We start from the raw sequence: 19,054 nt of genomic DNA, 5'->3' as shown, positions 1-19,054 counted from the left end.
ACCCTGAGGACTCAAGAGGGGTGAAAGTGTGGCAATGGAAGAGAGAAAGAGAGTTACTAAATGACAACAAGGGTCTGGTAAACTGATCAATACAGGCCACAAAGCAAGATGTGTTCAGTCCAAACTGTGATATCAAAGACAAAGTAGAACAAATGGAAATACTCTTGGTTTGGGGGGACTATTTTGTTTTGCCTGTGGTGACACAGAAACAAATAAAATGATTTGTCCTTTTTCCCGTTGTCATCCTATAGTATGTGTTTACGGTACATCTGATTTCATAGGAATCCATTATCAAAAAAACAGCATCCCCAAAACCTGTTGCAGGAAGAACAAATACTGACAAATGCTGCTTGACAATATAAGAGGATAAGAGGAATTTCAAAGTTGATATGATACGTACAGTAGCAACAAGAAAACAAACAAACAGAAGAGAACAAAGGAAAAGTGTCAGTCAAAGCCTGACAACATTGTGGCTATGGATTCAGCAGCCTGAACTGCTTTCAGTACAGAGAAAGTTGTTTAGCTTCATCTTTTTCAGTATGGACCAAGAAATACTAAGGATTTCTCAAAAAAAAAAAAAAAAAATAATAATAATACTCATCATCATAATATAAACAAATCTTTATATACTAATACAAATGTAACTTCTTTGAAAGGAAGAACAAAAACACAGATCTGGAGGCTCTTGGCTGGGTATTTGGGGAAACAGATGATATGGAATGCTGATAACTTACACAGATTCTGGGCTGTCTTGGCATCCAGAATTCGCAGCTCTTTCGCTTTTTTCTTGAATTGTGTCTTCCTGTCATCTGTTTCTTCCACATCCTTTTTCACTGAAAGCAGAAAGACAGAATCAGAGGGTAAGCATTAATTATTAAAACCAGTAAATTAATCTGCTTTTATTTTATTTTATTTTTGCTTTTGGGGGGGGGGGGGGGGCATGAGTAAAAATTAAAGACATCAGTCATAGACATAATGACTGCATGAACAGTTATATATATGTATTCCTGTGATCAGAGATGTATAATTGAGCGATTTCAAACTACCTTTATGTCCTTTGTATTTTAAAGGTGTATGAACAAAACTGCAAAATATAATTTGCGCTCCACAAAAATCCATCAATTTGGAATGAAACAAGGATGTGTGAATGAAACCAGAATTGCCAAATCAGATACCCATCTAAGTCATACATTTTAGGAAAAGTAGAGGTAGTGCCCACTTTAGCAAGCATCGCTATTAACAAATAACAAGACCTAAACAAACATTGTATCAGATGAACTGGATTGTATTATTTTGGATGTGGTTTTGTCATACTGCTAACCAAAATGAAAAGCATGACTTGTACGCTTAGGACCACACTTTTTATGAGCTCCCACTGTAGCAATAAAAATGACATATGTTCCTCTCTATAAGGTAATTATACACATGGCACCTCGATAACAGATCCAAGGTGGAAAGCAAAAGCACAGAGAAACGCTAGATCATGGCAGATGTGTCACGATTAAACCAAGACACTGATGCATGTCAGACTTCCTTTTTATAGCACAACATTTAACGAAAAAAAAAAAGAAAGAAAAACTAGGGAGGGAAGAAAGAGAAGACAAAAAAGAAGGTAGGATAAATTGGAAAAGGAACAGAGAGAGACAGGTAAGAGAGAAAAACAGCAAGAGAGACAGATGTATAGAGACAACGTGCTGAAGAGACCATCGGCGTCGCTTCTGTATATTGGAGGGAGATTGTGTGGGCCAGCCATTGACAAACACAGAGCTTGCTCTGTCAACGGCTCAAAGCCACAGAGATAATTGTGTTATTTCTGTAATCCTAAGGAGTAGCGAGAACAGCAGCTTGGAACAGCCCCAAACCAACGTTAATGCCGTACGTGTGTGACTGGCATTCGAGGGACCAGCTCCCTTTGAGGCCTGCTTGAAAACAACCTCTCCCTGAGTGGCATAATGTCTCAGCAAAATCCTTGGCTGAACCATTGTCACAGTCAACTACCAACTAACTAAATTAGAGTGCAATCAAGGCCATAGCTCTGGGACTAACCCGGGGGAGAGAAAGACGGAGAGAGAGATTCTGGGTAAAAACAAAGACAGAAGAAAGGCAGATTGCTTGTGGGAGTAGGAGAGCACCTTAGCGCTAATCATCACAACTCTGCTATTTATTTAAGCCCAAGATGGAAGTCTCCCAGGAAATCGAATACAAACAAGCATCTCCCAAGAAATCTGCATGTGTGAAGGAGCTATCAAAGCAGGAACATCTCCTAAGCAGGTGGATTCGCTGCTGGCTACAGGCCATTTGCTGTTGTGTCAATAGCACTGTGGTACTGATGAATGTCTGTTTTGGACTGGAAGTGTTGGTGACACTACTGAGCCTGCTCAGTGAGTTTGATCTTTTGTAAGTTTTATTTTATATTTAATTTGCTGCTAAAAGCTCAGGTGTGCTCAGACTAAATGGATATGGAAATGGGCGGGGGTGAATAACCAGTGCTGACTTCCACCCTCAATACCACAACTGAGGTGCGATCCTTGAGCTAGCCACCGAACCCACAACTGCTCCCCAGGCGCCGAAGCACATGGCTGCCCACTGCTCCGGGTCTATGTTCATGGTGTGTGTTCACTAATGTGTATGTGCACTTGGACGGGTTAAATGCAGAGCACAAATTCTGAATATGGGTCACCATACTTGGCCAGACGTCACATAACGTAACTAATTCACAAATTCCAATTCATAGAAAGATAGATACAGACAGACAAAACAATAGAGACCACCGCAGGTATTGCCGTTTTTGCAAAATGCATTTGCAGCTTTTGACCACTGAGTAGTGCTCTAACCACAAGTTATCAAGCGAATGTATCAAAGCGCATTTTGGCAAATAGCAGTCGGCTTTGCCTTGCCAATGGGTTACATTAGATGGCTAGAGTCAGCGGAAAAATCTATGAAAGACATTGTAGTTTAAATAATTAATATCCACAGAAGCAAGTTTAGTTGACTACTTATGAAGTTATGTGCTTGGTTATGTAGAAAGAACTCAAGCAGGATAAATGTCAAGCCTGTGCTTATATTTTACTCTATATTGCAGTACTACACCATATTTTAGACAAAAAGATGCCTATAGATAGATAGATCCCACTCAAGAGAGTCAGCAATGCACTCAGAAAACAGCTACAATCGGAGAAACCTGAATACCAGAAAAAAAAACTAAATATCTGAAAACAGGGCTCCTGAAGGATCTTAATTTTTTTAGGGGAAGGGCTGCAGGTGAGGGAACAGCTTTCAGCCATATTGTGGAGCTCAAGATACCCCAACCACCCCCTTAGGCACATTGTCACACCCTTCCACCAGCTGGCTCTCCCACCTGGGTAGCCCACGCTCTCAGCAGGATGTTCTCAACACATCCTCAGGCTCTTCAGCTGTTAGAGATCCACAGCCCGCCAGGCCCACACCTCCTCGGCCCGAGAGGTGCTGGATTAATGAGAAAAAGACACAGCTCAGCCCATTGCTACTTCCACTCATGGTGGAAAAGGGCAGTTTGGGAGAGAGTTTTGTATTTGCAGCAGATTTGCTGATGGAATTACACTCCATCCCACATATTTATGACATTGGATTTTATCTGCAGGCTTGGACCATTTTGTAGTGATTCAAAAAGTGTGATCTTGCAACAGAATAACAAGAGAAGAGCAGGACACATCACTGTTTCTAAGACAAATCATTAGTGCATAATAGGCTACAGTTTCCCCATCTGTCCATCACTGATGATGGGAACAAAACTTCTGCCAACAGCCAAGTGAGCAAAGTCTCTTGATCTACCCACTAGAATATGCTTAGAATATTGATATAAGCAAAAGACTCACAAAGCAGTATGTGTTTGCCACCTCTCCAAGAGGCAAAGCCTTTTCCGTTTGCTGAGCTTTTATTCATGTCAAAACTGGATTTTTATGTGATATTTAGAAAGCCATTAAAGACACACATTCTAATTATCTTTTGGGTTCCTTTGATTACATGGTTCCTGCCTTTTATATGGATAACCTTTGCAAAATATTCTTTAAAATGTATTCCTTTTTTCTACAGATGAAACAGCCTACAGTTTAAAGGATATAAATCCATTTATCAACACGGATGAATGACAAAAAAGAAACCAATATCTACATTAAGTGCTTCCTTAAAACACCATAATGAAGCGCTAGAGAAATAAAGTTTTTGTAGATGTAGATGAAACATTCTTTGTTAGTTTTGTGTTAAATAGAGAAAAAATAAACTGGGCCTCGCAGCGTTACAAGGATAAAGGCAGCGTCTGCGTGTAGTGAAACAAATACAGATGGCTCGTTAAGATTTTATGGAGAACCACATTTATACAAAGAAATTAAAGTTAATTCAAGACATGTTGTGTACATGGAGGACATAAATAACATTAATAAATAAGAGAAAATGTAATAAATAATTGAACAAGTGGGCCAACTACTGATGAAGAAAAAGCCAGGTGGTTTTTTGTTATAAAGTGTGAAGGACTGATTATGTTTGGGGTATTTCAGTGCAATACAAACAGCAGTATTTTAGAGTGATGATCCATTAGAAAGAAAACACAAAGCTGAGAGGTATTCAGGAAGAAGGTGGTTTCAAAATGTTAGTAAAACATTAGCAGTACAAGATTGCTCCTGCCAATGTAATCACATACATGTGTGTTGAGTCCACAGACATGGTTATATGTAGGGAAGAGAGAACAGCTTTTGGCGGCAACGAAGGTTGAAATACAATAGCAATAACAGAACTTACAATAAGAAAGGCAATAAAAAACGCAACAGAAAACACACTCAAGTTCACACAAGCGCTTTCTGTGATTTTTGGACAGAGGGCAGCCCATGGGAGCTCCTCATTTCCAAAGTTCTTCACATTTGGGCGTAGAGATTGTTTACTGGACTTGAATCCTTCTGCTGGGAGCTGTCCATGTGGTATCTCCCCCCAGGCAGCCAAAGCCTTGAGCATTAGCAAGCTAAACACTACCACATGTACGCTTCCGGACTGAAATGATTCACCCAAGAGCAGTCACAGACACATAAAGCTAGAGATGGTGAGCAGAGAACTGAAAACACTGATGACATGTCCTCTTAAAATGTGTTCAATGTCCTGGCAAAGCATCAGACGAAGCAGACAATGTGGAGTCTGACTGTCCGCTGGGAAGAGTGCTGCCGGAACGCGCAATCTGTCTGGAAGAATCTGACTCATCTACCTCCGCAAAACTGACTTTCCAAACTTGAACAATGCCAATAAATATGAGACGGATTCTTTCAGGAATTGAATCAAGTCTGAGTTAAAAACACTTCAACAATCACAATATGGTAAAAAGGAAAGTTTAGTCTTAAAGTTTCTGTCATCACTATACTCACCCTCATATTGTTCCAAAACTAGAAACACGCAGATACAAACAATTGGACAGTGGGTATAAAATGAAGCTACAGAGTATTGGTGTGAAAGAAGAGTAAAATCAGAAAAAGAGAGTCATTTTTTAATATCTCCACATCCTCAGCCAAATCTACAAGATGTCTCAAACATACAATTGAGTTGCGGAAACACTATTTTATTGGGGACTTACAGCTGTAATTATTTCTGCCAGTGACTAAGGCTAAAGAAAGGTCTCTTTCTCAACCCTGCAAACAGTTTATTGCCTGGATATTAGCCAGCCACAGTGTTCTCACTATCTAGCCTCTCAAATGCACGCTCACATTATAAAAAAAAAAGAAAGAAAAGCATTTAGGGACAAACCTTTTTCACTCATTCAAGTGAACCTACATTGATTGGATGAGGCAGATCAATAAGAAAAAAAATTCACACAATTTGAATCGGAGCAGAGCATAACGAAGATTCTGGCATATACACTCTAAATTTAGGATAGAGATTCTGCGGCGGAACATTAGTGTCCGGAGCTATTCATTTGCATTAGTGAAGTGATTCAAGCTGTTTTACTCAAGTACCCGAGAGTCTGTTGATGTCAAGAGTCTGTGGGTCATAAATGCAAGGGAAGCTTGTCTGAATGAGTAGAATTCAACCTCTCTGAAAGATTTCTGATGTCAGGTTATAAGGAGGCATCTTTCCTATAATGACTTACCCCTTTACCTCAGTCTTGATCCTTCACAGTGCTGGGGAGCTCAGGCAAAGCAGTCTAACCTCAAGGTGAACAGCACAGAAAAACAGCTGGGGGAGAGGGCCATGCTCTCCCATCCATGCAATTATCATCATCTTTAATGATAACAAGGGAAAAGGGGGAGGTTAGCGCTAATGATAATTGTGATGGGACAGCAGGTAAAGCTTCATTCCCTGAGACGACGATGTGATATGCCCGAGAGACTTTCAAAGCATGACCAGGTGCAGGGGTCGCTAATACACTCCTGATTCTTACCCTGGGTTCTCCTGGTAGCCTGTGGAGACTAAGTGGAGAAGAGGCTAGAAAGGTCACAGACTGACCCAATAACAACTGGCTCTCTAATAGTTTCATTATGAGTGAGAAACACACTGAGACTGAGAAACAAACAGCTGAACTTGGATAAGATCTCAGGGGGGGTTGCCAAGCCTTGTTCCAAAAAAACTTTTGTTTTCCATAACCTCTGTGGTCCTGGGAAACGCAAAGTTCAGCAATCTTTGCGCTAATATCCTCATATCATGAAGCATCCAATGGATTTAGGCAAAATTTCAAAGTAATTCTGTAACCTCCACTTATTTTTCGCAAGGGATTTTTGTGGCGTGTGAAGTGGGACTTGCTCAAGCATGGCTTCTTTTATTGGTTAGAGCTCATTTAGCATGCACATTCATACAGTAATGTGGCAAAGCAGCACTACCATCTCTCACCTATGGTGCTGCAGTGGGCAAAACAGGGTATCCCATATAAATGGGGCCATATGACACTGCTAAAAACAACATTATTTTGTGTAATTTGTGTAATGCAATGTGTTTATTTTATTAAAAAAAATAAATTTTTTTCCAAATAATGCTCATTATTGTCTTCTCTATGCCTCGCCTTTCTGAAATGCGTAAATTTTTACAAAGCTCATTGTTCTGAAAACCGAGGTGTGCGCTGATTGGCCAGCTATCCAGTGCATTCTGATTGGCTGAATACCTCAGGTGTGTGACAGAAATATTACGCCCCTTAACATACGGTTATGTTTGTGTCCCGGTCAGAACACCGGCGCGACAAGACAAAAACAGTAAAACCCATTACAAACGAGGCATTTGTTGCATCCAGTGGGGACATAATAACTTTATAATGACTTATACTGTTTTTTTACACGCTGCATGTGTCTAATGTGATGCACTACCACTGAGCCACAGAAACACACACTCTCACATATTTATTTATTTATATATATATATATATATATAATTCATTTATTAATGGCAGAGCTGAGATATTGTCAGTAATACAGGAGCAATGCTGGGCTCATGGCCTCTTATGACTTCCCTGTGGTCACAGGCTGGCTGCTGAGGTTGTGTGGCTGTGTTTGCCTTCTCTTATAGAGATCTGTGGCCTTGAGACCAGCCACTATGCTGTGCTGTAGTTATTAGTCTGGCTGGGGAGGCTTTCAAAGGCTAGCTATAGCATCTGACAGGTGTGTGTGTGTGTGTGTGTGTGTGTGTGTGTGTGTGTGTGTGTGTTGGTTGTATTGGAGAAAATAAGAAACAAGAACCCATTATACAATTTATTTATTTATTTAACATGTGGCTGAGTATAATTCTTTCTATCTTGAAGGTTGACTGACAAGTTGATCCAATTTGTTTGGCCTTGTGTTAAGAGGCCTTTTAAAGTACTCCAAGTGTTGTGAGTGCAAATGTCAAAGTTTGCCTGTACGATAACAATAAAAAAGAAGAAAATAAAAGGAATAAAATAAAGGAGAATAAATAAAATGACTTCTCCTTCAAGACAGCCTGGCATTACATTTGTTAGTACAAGACAGAATTCTCTTTTGGAAACAAATACACAGAAGGCATGAACAGTGAAATCGTACAATTGCTGGTTGTCTGTCCCTGACTCTTGACGGTGTCCTGACATTTTATCTCACCCATCAGATTTTCCTACCAGGGTTTACTGTGCATGCACACATCAATATCACATTATTTTTCTCATGCTGAACAACCATATTTAATGTATCTGTATTACTGTAAGGGTAGGTTTAGGATTGGGGTAGGTGTAGACTTTTATAAAACAATCTTAAAGGTAGAAAAAATATTTCTTGTCGTTTTCCTGTAGCTGTATCCCTTCTAGCTACAACCGCGAATGTAACACAAAATTACTGTATTTGCATTACTGTAGGTGGCAAAATCTGACAGGGAAGGACAAATCGACAGAACAACGGCTCTCTATTTTGGAAATCCAGAGTCAAGTGAGGAACCTTAGTAGGAGTTATTTTTGATGAAAAACTGTCTTTTGATCCTTTTGTCCAGAGCACTGTTAAACCCTTTTTTCCATCTCAGACATATCGCAAGATTGCGTCCTATGTTAAATTTTGCAGTCATGCAAATGCTAATAAATTCCTTTGTCATCTTGCGGTTAGACTATTGTAATGCTCTTTTAGCTGAAGCTTCTTAATGTACACTTAATAAATTGCAATATGTACATAATTCAGCCGCTGGGATTTTAACTGGGACTAGGATTGGCAGGCATATTACTCTATATAATATCTAAAATAAAATAATACCATGTAGCTTAGAGAAAATATAAGCACAGACTCAGGCACAGGCTTGACATTTATCCTGTTTGAATTCGTTCTAATAAATGCACATAACTTCATAAGTACCAAACTTTAATCTGTGAATATTACATATTAAATATATTAAATATTTTAACTATAGTCTTTTTCTTTCATTTTCCGTGACTGAAGCTGTCCAATGTAACACATCAGCGAGGCAAAACTGACGTCTATTTGCGAAAATGTGCTGTGATACGCTTGTTTGATAACTTGTGGTTAAAGCGCCACTCAGCAGTCAAAAGCTGCAAATGCACTTTACAGACGCCACGGCGGCAGTTCCCGCGGCAGTAGAAAGGGCCTTTAGGCTGTCTACTTAGTGTAGAATCTTTGCACTGGCTCCCAGTCAGATTAAGAGTGGATTTCAAAATCATGATGCTTACTTTTAAATCAGTACATGGACTGGCACCACATTACCTTACAGAATTGTTACATCCATACACCCCCAGTCATAGATTGCATTCCTCTCAGTCAAACTTGATTGTTCATCAAACATCTAAGAACTATGGATGATAAAGCTTTCTCTTTCTATGCTCCTGTCCTTTGGAATTAACAACCTCTTGAATTATGATGTTTTTAAAGTTCAATTTAAGATTTTTTTTTTTTTAACTTGCATTTGCTTGATGATTTTGTATTGTTTTTTATTGTATTGATTATATTGTGTTCAGCACTTTGAGGAGCTGCTTTTAAAGGCGCTTCATAAAATAAAGTTTATTATTATTACAATCCAATCGCTTTGTACAGTCACCACTGAAATGCATGCATTGCCACTCTTCACAGACCTATAGATCCACTTGTCAGCCATAAACAATTCCTGACAGGCAGTGAATGCATGTGTGTGGTTTCATAAGTTTTTCATTGTTCCCCCCACGTTTCTATTTCACCTTCAACATGAACAGGTGATACGTAGAAACGCTACAGCACAGAAATATCCCAGTCATGAATGCATCCAAATGCACCCTCTGTACTCATTTCACCAGGTTGATTATGCGAGTCCGTGCTCATCTGTTTCATTATACGCAATAGGAGCAGAACCAACCATGAAAACATTTTCATGTGAGGGAGAGCCAGGGATCGCAGCCCTAGGAATGAAGGAGAGCAGCTTGTTGTTTTTGTAAGCCCTCCATTGGCTCAGGCTCACACTGCATGGGATGACCCCAGTCCAGATGCTCAAGGTGGTCAGAGGAGCATCTGACTTAAGCCAAACCTTGGATCCTTCCATCTCAAAACTTCTGTTTGCCCAATAAGCCTTATGAATGGAGGATTCTTGAAAAAAACTATTTGTGTGGATGCAGAAACAGAAATAATGGTAAACAGGAAATATCTATACAGATAAAGCATCTGTAAGCATAGCTTAGAGAAAGCACTCTTCCCTAACAGCCAATTACTTCTGATCTGCCTCCCTGACAAGCCGGACCCCTCTGTTACATCCTTTAGACTCCATCTTTGATTACAGCCCTCAATGTTTGCTTTAATGACAAAAGCTAGTCAAGCATAATGAGTTATAATGATAGAGCGTGGGGTGAGCATTCGTTCTAGTAGCGTCTTTGTGTGCCATCTTAGGTTTGACTCAGATTGTGATTACTGGGCTGACAGGACTTTATAGTGTAAGGTGTGACCTGTTGCACTTTGAAATTATTGTGACCACGCACACAGTGTCCAATCTGCTTGCTCAACTGTTTCCCCAGCAGACTGGATTATGAGACTGTTTATGGAACCCGCTGTTAACTACAGTCTGGATTACTGAGGGACTGGATTGTGTATAAACTATGGCAGTAAATGTAGTTATGAGGATTTACACTCATAACTACCTGCTCTTGTTTGTTTTGTGGAAGAGTAGCTTGAGAGCACAGAGAGATAGCCGGGTACTTTTACAGAATTTGTGAAAGATAAATTGAAATACTATAATAGTATGTAAAAAATATTAGCATGACTCTGATGTTCACCGAGCAAAAACACACACCTCCTCTAAGATCTAAGATTTTCACGGCATGCACAGTGCACGAAAAGTTGTTACCTAAAATATTCCACAGAGATAAGGATTTTTCAACTTTCTTGTCATCCTTTTTTCAATAGTGTAACATTAAGAAATTGTATTGAATAAAAGCACAAAAATGCTTTTGTAGTGCATGGTGATGGTGGCTTTCTAGATACAAGAGTGGAGCACATACTGAAGTAAACAAATCTATAAACAACATCAAATTACAGCCGGACCTTTACAAGCAAGCCTTAGGGTATCTCGGTTCCAGGAGAGGAAATGTAGCTATTGACTCCACTCAGGAAAGAATTCAACCCAAACAGATATATATTTGAGATCTCCCCTAGCATTCTGGTAGAGAAAGGGAGAAGTAGTGCACTTCGAAAGCCCATGTAATATGATGACAGAATCGCACAGAATTCTTTGAAGGCAGTCAGGATTGATAGAGGGTGAGTGTGGCCATGGTTAAACGGTGACGCTGTAAGTAGGCGCTCTGTGATCTAACCGGATCTCTGCTCTCAATCAAAGCCAGACTAAATTAAATGTGAATTACAGAGGTGAAAGCTTGTGACTGAAAAGACACCATTTATCATCAGACAGATGTGTGGTTATCTCTTACTCAGTCTCTTTTCCTTTGGCCCTACACAATGACACATCCTTCTAAGGCTAGGTTCACATCAAATGGCTCTTAACTCCATTTGTGAAATCAGAAGAGCCATGCCCATTCAAACTGGATTTTTGGGTCAAGTGGTTTTGAATGCAGCTGCTAAAAATAAAATAAAATAAAATAAAATAAAATAAAATAAAATAAAATAAAATAAAATAAAATAAAATAAAATAAAATAAAATAAAATAAAATAAAATAAAATAAAATAAAATAAAATAAAATAAAATAAAAGTTTACACCTGCCAAATGGGCTCATTAGAGAAACCTAATAAAATAATAGATTACTTTTGAAATAATTGCTGTTATTTTTATACATCAATCTTTGATTCAAGACATTAAGATCTCCACAACGCAACATAAAAGATCAAGAGGGTTAAAGGGACAGAAAAATCATTCTTTTATGGTTCAGGTCTGACCAGAAATTCAAGTGCTTTGTGCTGTTTGTTTCCTCTACTTTTTTCCTCAGTTTCACAGGGCTGAAGTAAGGCTGGCAGGGAGTCAGACTATGTGTGTATCCATGCACAAAAAAAAAAAAACAGGGTATCTTTGCTTTATTTACTAAGCCTGTCAAACTCTACAGCAGGTTCATGATACTCTCCAGCTCTTGGCTCACTCTTGATCTATTCAGAAGAGTCTAGTAAAATTCAGGTCTATGCATTCTCTCTCAGCACGCAAAATTCATGTCATTCATACGCTGGGCTTTCAGGGTGATATGGAAGAGAATTCAACAGATGTCCACTTGAGAGAAAAGTAATGCGCCCTTGACTGACACACACTTTGTGGATCTCAGCAAGGTGTGCAACATTTGAAGAAAAAAGAAATGGGTACAAAACATCAGAGACTTGACAAAAATAACCATAATTTTCTTCCAGGGTGATATGCAAGCTGATGGCTGTCTTGGTTCAATTATAAAACAACAAACAGAAGAATACCAAAGCAGGGAGGGAGGAAAGGGGAGAGAGAGAAGGACAACCAGGAAATGAGAAGAAAAAATGTGAGATAGATTGAAAAAGGGATCATTCAAAAGAAAGCGTAAAGTCTCATTTGGAAGTGAGGTTTGAAAACAGACTACTTAATGTAGCGTAGAAGCAAATGAATCATTCCATATAGAAAGACAGGCGGGAGATGATGATGATGATGATGATGATATGCTTTCACCAAGCAATTGTGTTAAAACACTGTGGCCAGAATATGGCCATTACGAGTCATAAAGAGCTGAAGGAATGCAATCCCACACCATAGCTCCAACATGTAACTACAACATTTTCCAGCACTTTACCACTTAAATGCTTACAGCTGCCATCTCTTTAAATGCTGCTCTCAGCTTTGAACTCCTTTCTGTTTCAACTTGTGCAAACTGCTCAATGTGAAGCCTCTAAAAATGCACACTAATACACAGATACTGATAGTTACAGATCTGTCTCAGAACGAACACAAGTACACTTTGGTTGCTGGCAAATCACAAGAATTTGTTTCCCATCCTGCTCACCTGAATGAACCATGAATGACCAAATCTACAGTGTGGTCCAAAAGTCTGACATCACTAGTCATAGCAATGCTCAAGCTTATCTATGCATCTATTTTTAATAAATGATAATAAATATATCCACATAACCTGAACCTGATTTGTTTATCGTATGATATATTATTACATGTACATTGATTACATTGATTTGACACACAATAAAGTTAAACTGAGTTATCTCATGAGTAGTGGATTCAGACTGATCGGTTTAAGATATGTGAAATGTAAAGTTTTAAAGTTCAAACAGCAGCAAGAAGGATGACACATCCCAGGTATAGATGATATTGAAAAGAAAATGGACTACCGTTGCTGTTCCATTATTAATGGCAATCGGTGCAGCTTTAAGTCCAGCTGTCTGGACGCAAAGTTTCATACCAACCTTCCTGCCCTCCCGAGTCTTATCTGGACCAGCAGCTCTGTGTGTGTAGGCGATTCGCCCTGAAGATGCTGTGTGTAAAACTATAGGAGCACAGTGGTAATGATATTTGTCAGAAAATGCCTAAATGAACAAAACCACCACGGCATCATCAAACAGAGCCAAAACAGAAGGAGTCTTTAATCTGTCTCACCCAGTTCTGGCAAATCCTTACACTGGCTCATATGGGCACTTCATGGGGCTTGAAAGACAGCTTATGTTGAAACAGAATCAGTAATGGAATACAGTGCAAATTCTTACTTCACCTCACTCCCACTGTTAATTCCTAAAAGCAACGGAGTGTGGAGTAAGAGAAAAAAAAGTATATATATATATATATATATATATATATATATATACACAGTACAGACCAAAAGTTTGGAAACATTACTATTTTTTATGTTTTTGAAAGAAGTTTCTTCTGCTCATCAAGCCTGCATTTATTTGATCAAAAAACAACTTAAAATAATAGTTTTCTATTTGAATATACTTTAAAAAAATAATTTATTCCTGTGCTGCAAAGCTGAATTTTCAGCATCATTACTCCAGCCTTCAGTGTCACATGTAACATCCAGTCTATCACATGATCATTTAGAAATCATTTTAATATTCTGATTTATTATGAGTGTTGGAAACAGTTCTGCTGTCTGATATATTTGATGAATAAAAGGTTAAAAAGAACTGCATTTATTCAAAATAAAAAAAACATTTCTATTAATATATATTCTAATAATATATTTTCTAATAATATATTCAATTTAACACATCCTTGCTGAATACAAGTATTGTTTTTTTTTTAAAGAAAGAAAAAAATTACTGACCCCAAATTACTGACCAGTAGTGTATATTGTTATTACAAAGTATTTATATTTTAAAAACAAAGCTGCTTTTTTTTTTTTTTTTTTTTTTTTTTTTACTTTTTATTCATCAAAGTATCCTAAAAAAAGTATCACATGTTCTGAAAAAATATTAAGCAGCAGAACTGTTTCCAACTTTGATAATGAATCATCATATTAGAATGATTTCTAATGGATCATGTGATAATGATCCTAAAAATTCAGCTTTGCATCACAGAAATAAATGATAATTATTATGATAATTACACAATATTACATTTTTTTTCTGTATTTTTGATCAAATAAATGCAGGCTTGATGAGCAGAAGAAACTTCTTTCAAAAACATTAAAAATAGTAGTAAAACTTTTGGTCTGTACTGTATATATATATATATAGGGGTGTAACGGTACGCAAAAATCACGGTTCGGTACGTACCTCGGTTTTAAAGTCACGGTTCGGTTCATTTTCGGTACAGTAAGGGAAAGAAATGCAAACATTAAACTGCAGGTTGTTTATTACTATAAACTTTTTTTAACAATTTGTTTACAATAATAATACTTTTTAACAAAATATATATAAAATAAAAAAAAGAATAAGAAATAAAATACTGCTGCAAAGTTCTCCACTAAATAAAATAATCTCAGTCTCAAACCAATATCATATAATAAAATATAATGAAAAATATAAATAAATAACTATGATTACAGTGCAGCATTACCAATCCCAGCTTGTAGGCCTGCTCATATTTTAAATATATATATGTATAACTTTTCCAAAGTGTAAAGTGCAGCATCAACAGTTTTTAGACCTGCTCAGATTTCGATTCTCAGATCAGAATTAAGAGCAAAGGTCTGTTTAAATGCCGACAGGAGCTGAGTTTGAATTACAATCGTTTTTTCCCTAGTTGTAGTGATGTTCACACTCGCGTGATGCCTTTTGAAAACATTAGGCCGGTGACACACTGGTATATTGCACCTGTCAAACATAGTCTATTTTGCCGTCAATACTGTTGATGGTATCCTTTATCAGTAGGCTTTATATTTATACTCAACATGAAGTATAGATATTGTTGTCGTGAAGACAAGATCCTGGTCTGTCGGCGGCCCCCCTCTATGTCACCTACAGTAGCAGCAGCGCACCATCGCCGCGTCAGGGACGATTCTGGTGTGTAAAGACACAGAAAACACGAAGCAGCCGTTATGCAACTGACACGCAGCAGAAACGCCACGCCCACGCCACGCAGCCAGTGTGTCACCGGCCTTAGAATCAGCTGCAGGGTGGGATTTGCGCTGAACGCGGAGACTTCCGCCACTTAATATGTTCGTTTGGAAACACGAAAATGTACCTATGTTCTGCATACAAAATATTGTATTCGGTCATTCGGTACACACGTGCACCGTACCGAAAGCCCTGTACCGAAATGGTCCGGTACGAATACACGTACCGTTACACTCCTAATATATATATATACAGTACAGACCAAAAGTTTGGACACACCTTCTCATTCAAAGAGTTTTCTTTATTTTCATGACTATGAAAATTGTAGAGTCACACTGAAGGCATCAAGGGCTATTTGACCAAGAAGGAGAATGATGGGGTGCTGCGCCAGATGACCTGGCCTCCACAGTTACCGGACCTGAACCCAATCGAGATGGTTTAGGGGTGAGCTGGACCGCAGACAGAAGGCAAAAGGGCCAACAAGTGCTAAGCATCTCTCGGGGAACTCCTTCAAGACTGTTGGAAGACCATTTCAGGTGACTACCTCTTGAAGCTCATCAAGAGAATGCCAAGAGTGTGCAAAGCAGTAATCAAAGCAAAAGGATGCTACTTTGAAGAACCTAGAATATGATATATTTTCAGTTGTTTCACACTTTTTTGTTATCTATATAATTCCATATATAATTCCACATGTGTTAATTCATAGTTTTCATAGTCATGAAAATAAAGAAAACTCTTTGAATGAGAAGGTGTGTCCAAACTTTAGGTCTGTACTGTATATATATATATATATATATATATATAACAAGAATAGTTAATGAATTATTAAAAAATTTAATAAAATTAATTAAATACATTTAGATATTAATAATATTAAACAAAATTACAAATAAAAAAAGTGATCGTTTTTAACATTTTGCAGTAGCTCAAACAGCAACCAACTTCAAACCCGAGAGAGCCATCAGTCTTCACTTTCACAAGGGAAGTAATTTCACACAGCATTTACTGAGATTCATCCAGGTTGGAGGTATGTTAAGGACCTGCGCCTTCCCTCCTGCCCACAATCATAAACTCCTAGTGGGACTTCAAACATTCTCTAGGCCCCTTGCTGATCTTTTTGAAAATTCAGGGAGCAGGGCAAACTGTTAGCATTCCACTCAATATGCCAATGTGCCAACTTGCCATATTGCAGAAAGCCACACATATTAAGTACTGTACTGGCATTCCATTTTCCAATGCTCAAGTAATACTCTTTTAAAGTAGGGTGAATAAGACAGAACTCTTTTCCTGACTGACAATTTCCATCTGATGGAAGGATGAGCATCAGTCGACCTTTCCCTGGCGCTTCAAGCTGAGGTCTACATCACGGCATGAAGAGTTTAAACAGATGTCATTTTTAAATGTACCCTGTCCATATCCGAATCTCAGCCCAAATTAGCCATGTGACCCTTCTAGACTATGAGTTATGTTTAGCCTCAGTGTTATTAAGCTAATTCAATATCTGAGCTGTCCATTTTGCCATGCATTTCTCCTTAGTCTTTTTCTTCCCTTGTGCATTCAAGGTTTCAGACAGTAACCTTCCTATGGAGACTCAATTGTTACTACAGGGTTGTTGTTACTACTTCTCAGGGTTATTGTGACTTGGGGCTCTCATTTAATGTGTTTTCCAGTAAACTTAAAAGAAACAAAGGGGAGAAAAAAAAAAAAAAAACACACCTTGCTTTCTCCTCATTACAGTCAAGGACAAAGTATGAGATGCCACAGAATGTCCGCAGGCATTTCCTTGCACATTATTAACTAAATCTAGTCATACAAACCGTATACAACAAATTAGGTGTCAAGATGAAGCCACAATGATGGTTTCACTATGATACTGTACTATGGAATAATTACTTATTTATATGGCACATTTCAAGTGCTCTAGAATTGATGAGGTTATGATAATGCACCATTCCAAGATCAGTGAAGGATTTAGTCGGAATTGAATTGCATGATAATCAGATCAGCAGTCACATCCAAATTCATGTCCATTATGAAAGTATACTTGTGGTATTGCATGCACACTGTGTGTTTATGAAGGATTTTTATTTTAAGCATTAAAATGTGCTATAAAAAAAAAAGATTGCTTAGTTATTTGTATACTAAGTCACACTGCTATTCACTTCAACAAAACAAAGAAAATATTATCTTAAGGGTCACTGACCGCAAAGGAAACGTGTAATTCTAGATATAATTCCTCCCAAAAGAAATGTTATCATAAGCTGATTAGATCTCAAAATCTATGTAACATTTCACTCTCAAAGTAAACACCGTATATCTCACACTAATGAATGCTTAAGAACATTTCTTCCATGTGCCGTTAACAGGGCTGAATTAGTCAAAGTGAGTCTGCCTCATTTTGCCATGAGGCATGGTGCAGAGGGGAAAAAAATCAATAGCAATGCAATTGTGAGCTAATAGGAATGAACACGGCACAGTTTCAGTCCAGTCCACTTTAGATTATGCAGTTAAAGCACAGTAATTACAAACACTGAGCAAAGTAACAGGTGCTGTCTGCTCCCCGAGGAAGGAGGATAACAAGGTTCCCTATAGCACCATCCAGAGGTCCACACAAACATGTTTCAGAACTTACAATTCCCCCATGTGACACTGAATTAATCTGTGCTGTACAAGCTCACTGTACAAAACGTCTTGGGTACTTATAATCTATTTTAGCAAATATCCACTAAAACTTCCAAGCAGGGATACCCACACCACAACTTCAAGGTGGTACAAAAGTACATACGAATATTCAAATTCAGCTTTGTTAATTATAAAATAAATAAAATATGAATATAAAATTGAATATTTTTAAAAAGATATTAAAAACAACATTTTTTGTTTTTTATTTCTAAATGAGTAAATACTACAGTTAAAATGAACAATAAATCAATACATATTAATGATAAAAATATATTATATAATATATAGAATTGTACAAACTATGTTGCTTAAATTAATAAAATTATGAATGCTACTTCCACTACTAATACTACTACTAATAATAATACATGTGCGTGATATATAATAATGTATCTATTACAAAAAATAAAAGAATAAATCAATAAATATTATATTAATAATATATACTATAAATAACAAATAGCATTATAATAAATAATGTTTTATATATAGGATTTTACAAATAGCATGTACACACACACACACACAATGTATTTTACAAATATTACAAATATATTCACATACTACAAATATTATTTTTGGGAAACACTGCAGTCCAACATCAGAACACCAGCTGACAAAAGAGTGGCGTTTCCTGACACCCTGAGGAAATCAAATTCCGTGCACAACAGGAGAGCATTGCGAATGCTTGCTTATACAGACAAGCAAAGCACGGTGCATAAAGCATCTATTTAAATGGAACAATATTCCCCCTGTCAATCCAGCTTAAGCTATTACAGTGTGTCGCGGAGAGTGTATCATCATTGATACCCAGCAGCTGCAGTCCTACAGTGAAGATCACTGTATACCTCTTCAACACTCTCTTTACTCCCTTCCTCGCTTGTCTCAGTTTGCCTCTCTCTCTATTTCGTTCTTCTTACAAAGGCCAAACGGTTCCCATTTAGAATGTCAGACTAATGGCACATGGTTGTCGACATCTACAGCATCATGCGCATCTCAG

At 37.8% G+C, this 19,054-nt stretch overlaps 1 protein-coding gene across 1 annotated transcript in view; it reads right to left on the bottom strand.

Moving 5' to 3' along the window:
- The window catches only part of LOC132113722 (protein diaphanous homolog 2-like), a 447,692-nt gene that overhangs the window by 185,595 nt on the left and 243,043 nt on the right, over positions 1–19,054 (bottom strand). Inside the window, exon 18 of the mRNA XM_059521662.1 lies at positions 735–833. Coding sequence (XP_059377645.1) covers positions 735–833 — 99 coding nt within the window. The remainder of the gene's footprint in view (positions 1–734; positions 834–19,054) is intronic.

This window comes from Carassius carassius, chromosome 33 (genome assembly GCF_963082965.1).
Source record: "Carassius carassius chromosome 33, fCarCar2.1, whole genome shotgun sequence".
In the NCBI taxonomy this organism is placed as follows: Eukaryota; Metazoa; Chordata; class Actinopteri; order Cypriniformes; family Cyprinidae; genus Carassius; species Carassius carassius.
Note: the sequence above shows the minus strand (reverse complement) of the source record. Positions and strands in the feature narration are given on the sequence as shown.